The sequence below is a fragment of the Penaeus vannamei genome, chromosome 10 (genome assembly GCF_042767895.1).
Source record: "Penaeus vannamei isolate JL-2024 chromosome 10, ASM4276789v1, whole genome shotgun sequence".
Lineage (NCBI taxonomy): Eukaryota > Metazoa > Arthropoda > Malacostraca > Decapoda > Penaeidae > Penaeus > Penaeus vannamei.
The window spans coordinates 36,058,948-36,066,447 of NC_091558.1; the positions used below are offsets into that span (position 1 = coordinate 36,058,948).

At 39.5% G+C, this 7,500-nt stretch overlaps 1 protein-coding gene across 4 annotated transcripts in view; it reads left to right on the forward strand.

Annotated features, from left to right (window-relative positions):
* LOC113803405 (microtubule-associated protein 1B-like) overlaps nt 1-7,500 on the forward strand; it is an 81,663-nt gene that overhangs the window by 71,564 nt on the left and 2,599 nt on the right. For all 4 annotated transcript variants that reach the window (XM_070126561.1, XM_070126562.1, XM_070126563.1 and 1 more), the window contains one exon: nt 1-7,500. This exon is cut by the window's left edge and continues 82 nt beyond it; it is cut by the window's right edge and continues 2,599 nt beyond it. In XM_070126561.1, coding sequence (XP_069982662.1) covers nt 1-5,716 — 5,716 coding nt within the window. In that variant the 3' untranslated portion in view covers nt 5,717-7,500.

The following is a 7,500-nucleotide window of genomic DNA, read 5'->3' on the forward strand; positions in this document are numbered from 1 at the left end:
CGCGGCGGCGGAGGGGCGCCCGGCCACCACCTCCCCGCGCCTCGAGACCGTCACGGAGGTCCAGAAGACAACGCCCGCCAAGCAGCCACGAAGAAGGCAAGAAGCTAAGGCAATAACCTCACAGAGAGAGAAATCGGCCGCTGAGAAAGAAACCGAACCCAAGCCAGGAACGAAGCCGCCGGTAAAAGCACCACAAGAAAAGCCGGAAGTAGTGACGGCGCAGACTAAGCCAGGATTACTCCCAGACAGTGAATCTAGAGACAAACCGGAAATAAAATCAGATATAGAATTAGAAGCAGGCAAACTCGATGACTCAAAAGCGGACATTAAACCACCGTTGCGTGAGGAGGAAGAAACTAAAACTAGTACCGAACTGGGAGAGACGAAACAAAAATCCGGTGTAGTGGAGAGCAGTGAAGAGGAAATTGCAAAGCAAGCCAAACTAGAGGATAGAATAAAGAAGATAATACCAGAAAATAAGCTACGAGAAATCGAATCACAAAAGGAACCAGAAACGATAATATCTGAGGGTAAAACAGAGGAAATAAAGGCAGAAAGTGAAGCGCAGGAGATAAAACCGGAAATTAAGCCAAATGAGATAAAACCAACAATTAAAGCAGCGGAGATAAAACCACCAACTGATTCAATTGAGATAAAACCAGAAATTAAAGAGATTACAGAACATGCAGCAATTGAATCACTGGAGATAAAACCAGAAATTAAGCCAAAAGAAATAAAACCAGAAATTAAGCCAGAGGAGATAAAACCAGAAATTAAACCAAAGGAAATAAAACCGGGAATTAAAGCAGTGGAGATAAAACCAGAAATTAAGCCAAAGGAAATAAAACCAGAAATTAAGCCAAAGGAAATAAAACCAGAAATTAAGCCAAAGGAAATAAAACCAGAAATTAAGCCAGAGGAGATAAAACCAGAAATTAAGCCAAAGGAAATAAAGCCGGAAATTAAAGCAGTGGAGATTAAACCAGAAATTAAAGAGATTACAGAACATGCAGCAATTGAATCCCTGGAGATCAAACCAGAAATTAAGCCAGAGGAGATAAAACCAGAAATTAAGCCAGAGGAGATAAAACCACCAACTGATTCAATTGAGATAAAACCAGAAATTGAAACAAAGGAAATAAAACCGGAAACTAAAGCAGTGGATATAAAACCAGAAATTAAAGAGATTGCAGAGCATGCAGCAATTGAATCCCTGGAGATAAAACCAGAAATTAAAGTAGTGGAGGTAAAACCAGCAATTGAATCAGTACAAATAAAACCAGATATAATATCAGTGGAAGTGAAACCAGCAACTGAATCAGTAGAAATAAAACCAGAAATTGAATCAGTGGAAATCAAACATAAAATGGAAGTAGAAATAAGACCCGAAAGTGAATCAGTGGAGGTCAAGCCAGAAATAAATATAAAAGCAGAGATTAAATCAAAGGAAACAAAAGCAGAGCATTTGTTAACAGCAATAACACAAGAAGAGATGAAAACAGATGAGTTAAAACCAAAAGATAAACAAGAGGAGGTTAAGCAAGAAGGCAAATTAGAAGAGTTCGAGCCAGAAGATGTACTGGAAACTGTGAGAGCAGAAAATACGTTACCAGAAATAAAGCCAAAGGAAGTAGGACTTGAAGACAAAACAGACGAGATAAAACTTACAAAACTAACAGCCGAGAATATCCTTGAGGAAATGAAACTGGAGAATGAAGTGGAGCTAGAGGAGACAAAGCCAGAGGCAAAAGGTGTAGAACTGAGACTGGAGGGGGTGTCGGCCACAATACTAGACGTAGGACAGCAGAGACAGGATACAACAGTTGGGGCTACTTGGGAGGAAACACCACACAAAGAAATGGCACAGGAAGGTGTGCGAGAAGGCGAGATAAGTAAAGGTGTACTGGAAAATATAGTGCAAGGTGAACAATTGGAAAAGACAATAATCGATCAGAAAGAGGAAGGGGAACCAGTGGAACTAGAGGTAACCGAAGGGATATTTAAGTGGACGAAATTTGCCTTTACGGAGGAGGAAGTAAAGCCAGAAGAGATTGTAGAACATGCAGCATCCCTACCTCTCTCGCCGCACTTGCCAGCCGATGTAGCTGCAGAGAGCGATATCCCAGTTCAGGCTGAGAATCCACCACCCAGCTCTTTGTATTCCCCCAGTTACGCATTCTCTTACGGGATTCCTCTGGAGGTTCTCTTGGCTGGGAAGAATCTAACAGCTGCTGAAATCATAGCAAGGATTCCTTTTCCAAGTGACGTCAGCTTTATGAAAGGCCCCGAAGAGATAGATAAATTCAGTGCTCAACATAATGTCACACCACAGAGGTCACCAATAGAAACTACTTTTCCAGATTTCCCATCACTTGTACCTGTCAGTGAAACTTCGCTGACGGTGAAGATGTCCCCTGATTCTTCACCATCATTATCTCCATCACCATCTCCAAGAACGTCCCCCATTAGTGCATCACCACACAGATCTCTTACAAACACTCCTAGTATATCTCCGAACACCACACAAGAGACTAAAGCTAGCGTAAATTGGTCACAGACAGAACTGCCTTCTACACCCCCAGAATCTAGAATGGGATCGCCACTCATCCCACCCAAGTCCCCTAAAATTACAGTTGAGGATGAAAAGAAAAATGTTTTTGAAATCCATTCTGGTGTTCCGGGATTTTCAACATTTGTATTTCATCCCTTAGAGGAGACTGAAGAAAAATCCCTTTCTAACATATGTCCAGAAGCTGAATTAGATTCTGAAGCAAAAGTTTTGCCTGGAGAAACAGTACAAAAGTCAAAAGATCCAAACATTACAGGCCAAAATATACGTGACTCTCCCATTCTCCATGATACTCCTTTTGTAGACACTCTAGGGTTTAGCCAAAGAAGCACTGAGAGCAATACAACATCAGATACAGAAATACCATGTCACATAGCAAAACAGTTCAATATTGATTTTGATATACAAGAAGGTAATGAAATCAAGGATGAGTCATTTTCTGATATAAGTGTTAAACACAATATCAAAGACCTTTACACCATAGGGGATGAAGATACGCAAGAGGTTTCAGAGGAAAATGACACTGATGTGCCGCCAAAACTACTAACATTCAGAAAAAATATATCAAGGTCAAGACTCACCACCATGTTGACAGATAATGCTGAAAAGGAACCGTCTGACACAGATTCACAGGTTTATGAAGCAGGTGTGTTGACTGTTGACAGCTTTAAGACAGATACTTCCCATGATGCATGCTACTTGCCACCATCATCAAGCTTAGAGACTAAAAGTCAGTATCCCACTGCTGAAGTTTCAGATATCACCCAGCCTAAAGTGGCAAGTGCAAACAATGACTCCTTTAATATAAAACTAGGGGACATTGAAATGTGTTTGAAGACTGAACAACTCGACCAAGAAAAAGCTGCAACTTCAGAGGTAGATGTATTAAAGTCGACAAGCCCAGTTTGTAGTAGTGAAAAACCTTTGTCACCTATACCTTTGGCCACCCATTTGGTATCTAAAACAGAAATACAAGTCTCAGGGACTCGTGCCGAAGTGCCCAAGACAACCATACAAACAGATGACGATAGGCCAGTGCTGTTACATTCACAAATCAAAAGTTCTTCGTTGTCTGTTGGAGCTATGGATGTTTCTGAATCTGCTGACAATCAAGAATTAGAACAAAAATCTAGTTTTACTGAGTTTAAAGATTCATATCTTTCTTCTCAAGCAAGCAGCTCCAGAGAATCTGATGTAGGTCCTCTTGATAACAGTATTTCTTCCGCGGTAACACCACTCGAGAGTAAAATACTTGCAGAAGTAACCAGAGAGGACAGAGAAATTGTACATACACAGAGTCAGGCAGAGACAAATGCAGATGTCACAGCCAGGCTTTCAACAATTGTCCCTTCTAAAATATCATTGGAGGAGAGAATTTCAGCTTTGCTTCCACCTGAAACACTTGCAACATGGACTGCTAAGTATGAAAGTGATAAAGTGGCATCACTTAGTGAAGAACCAGGTGGAATATCAAACGAAGAGAAATCTTTTGAAACAAATTTGCCTTTAGTAGATGAATCTCAAGATGAAGCAAAGACCTTAATCATAGAAATGCAAGGAGGTGCATCTCATTCAGAATCATATAATAAAGAAAATGAGCCAGTGCACACAGAAGATAGACAGACATCCAAACAATCATCTGTAGAGACAGCTGAAAAAGCGGATCAAACTTTGAAAAAATTGTTCGAAGACTCAAAGCTGTTGCTTAAAGAAAATAATGGAAACATAACACAAGAAAAGGTCAGAGAAGAAATACAGTGTTCACCTACAGAGCCTATTTCAAAAGACAAAAAACTACCTCTTCCGTCAGAATACGAAGATTCGGATAAGTTGCCTCCGTACAAAGAAGGGATTCAGACGACGGCCGGAAAGGGCTATGAGGAAAGTGCCTTGTTACCAATGGAGGATAAACTGGATACACAGCTTGGAAATATCCTATGTAGTACACCTAAAGTCTGTTCACCGTTTGTAGAAAGATCAGATGATATAGTGGAGTTTGCAGTTGATAAATTATCCCAAGAAACAGAAATAGGAACCAGCAAAAGAGCTCAAGAAGGGACACAACCAGTTTCAAAATTACCTTGTGATGTCAAGCCAGACCAATCAGAGATAAAGCCAAGAGAGTCTACAGATGAGCTGGCATCCTCCCAGATGGCTGCAGGTGAGAGCATTAGTTGTTTAGGAGACGTGGATGAAGCAAGTCAGGGTCCTTCCAGGCGACAGCGAGGAGAATCGTCCCTGACTGCATCGTTGGAGGGCAGGATTTCGGCATTTCCATTCAGTATTGATTCTGAAGAAAATGTTTTATCTTTCGAGGAGACTGGTGAAGACGATGCTGTGTTTGAAAGCGGTGGGCCAGAGATGGAAACTGATTTCTTTAGTGAAAAAGATCTAAGCTCGGAAGCTATTCGCCAGAGGCTTTGGAGGGGTGTCAAATCCCTGAGTTTAGATGCTGATATCACCCTTGATCCTGATATTTTCTGCTTTTTAATACAGCAGAGTTCAAAATCTAGTCATAAAGAAGGCAAAAGAAAAGGTTTGCAAAAACGAAGAAATAGTGAAGTAGAATTGCAAGAGTTAGTAAAAGAAAATACTGAAATAATTGAGAGAATTATGAAGCAAAAGTCAGTTGAAGACGCAGGAGCACTGATATACAGCATCAAAGAGACAGATACACCAGCCAATACACCCATAGAGGAGCATGAGGAAGCAGCTCAGTCTGTGAAAAGTAACTCCAACAGAGAACACGAGAGTACCGCGAAATCCTCAAGCAGCAGCACTGAGCCACACGAACTACCCTTGGCAAACTCAAGTGGCAGTGAGCTAAGCGAAGCATTGAGTCTAGAAAAAGAAACCAGGTCTCAACACCCCAAGGAAATGCCATCAGGTCATGCGTCTCCACCTGATCAGAAGATGAGCAGTCAAGGCTCTGATATGGACCAAGCAGCAAAGAGTATCAGTACTATGAAATCATCTTCCAAAACTACCAAACTCTCACGATCTTCCAGTGTTTCACTTGAAGGTCCAATGAGACCCATCACCTTCAATCCATTCCCAACGAGGAATGTTCCCCGGCAGCCAAAGGAAGTTGCAGTAAAATTAGGTCTCTATAGCCCTACCAAAACATCCAGTAGTTCTCCAACTTAGGGGTCAACTTCAAAACTAAGATTATAGGTGGCCTTGTATATGCATCATAAAACGTGAATGTTAGAGACCTTTTCGAATATATAATGAAATATTTATATTGTATAGTTTAGATAAATGTTCACACAAGTAGATTTTCGCACTAGTGCTGTGTCATTAGTTCACCGTTACTGAAAATGTTCATATTAACTATAGTATCATCATTCATGTTATTTCATTACTGTATATAATTTTTATTTGCAGAACTCAAGGTATGAGAAAAGGGCATCTGGTCGAGTGTGTATGACCCATTGACTGTTAGTGTGTTCATTTTTGTTTATTGTTAACATGTTAAGTCTGATTACTTATCTAATGATATGATGAGTTGTTAGAAAAAATGCAAAGCCGACAGCCAGTGTCTTTATATCTAATATGCATTGACGAGAGAGTGAGTAATTATGAAACAATATAAGTATAAGGGGAACAGGTATTTACATTATTGTAGAATCAAAAAGTTACCTCAGATTTTCACATTTATCAAACTTAGTCTTCAGGCTATGCTTCTTCTCTTGTTTATTTATTTTTTATTGGAGTTAGGATTTTGGTTTCGATCCCTTAGAGAGTTAAACATTTAAAAATTGCAAGCTAGATGTCACAATGAGAGGGCTCTTAGGTAGGAAGGGTTTGGATTTCAGCAATGGAATCTGCAAATCAAATTATGAAAAATATGTTGGATATGTATTTATTGATGGTAACTGACTCAAATACCCTTCATAATATAGTAAACAATTAGAAAGAAGTAATACAGATACACTGCTAATTTAGATAACCTCATGCATTGCAATGCTAGGTACACCTAATGTAGAAACGTATTGTGATCGGCATCATTTTCTGTGATTTATGTAAGGCCAAAGCGTTTCGTGTTGTGATACTATTTGGGTATTCCGAATCAGCCATTTAGGAATGGATTGATTTTAGGGTCATTTCGAAAATAATCGTGTACAGTACATAGAAGTTAAAGTTTGCCTGAGATTTTGTATCAAGAATCAAATTCAAGAAGAATATAAGAACACATGGAATAGCTTAGACTGCCGTCCAAATACACTGGCTAGATAAATAGTATGTAATTGGCCTTCTTTTATTGTCGTTGCAGATAGCCAAGCACTCAGTTCACTTGTTGAAAGCTGTGTATATGTTACAGTTTTATAGCAATCTCTAGAAGTATGCGAAGTCTTGAGAACCATTACTCAAAGGTGCTATCAAATCATGCTAACATTTTGGGACTTGCGTTATGGATCGAAATCCCTCTCACAGCAAATTATTAATTATCGTCATATTAAAATTTGATGGATAAATGATGTGTGATCATATGAAAACCACCAGTGGACACATCAGACACTGATAATACAGACGTCATAATTTAAAAATGATAAGAAAGCCGCCCTGCCCATGCACCGTGGTTGGAACATTTGGTTTTGCAAAATAAAAACAAAAGATTATAAGATTACTAAAAATATGCCGTGAATTTTGCCAGGGTAGATACGAAAGAAAATGGGGAGCACATAATGATCAAAGTCGTTTGTTGTATTAATAGTTTCATTTATGATTTACAGGGTAGCCACTAAAGACTCAAAATCTTAGCATCCTATGATATCTGCCTGAATAAGCCACACATGAAACGTGAATCATATAATGCCTTAGTTTCTTTTCCGAGACTTTTGTAGATACTTAGGCCCACCAGTAGTTTTCTTTGGTGTTTCATAAAGAAAGAGGATATAAAAGCTTGATGATCTAGATTTGACATTTGA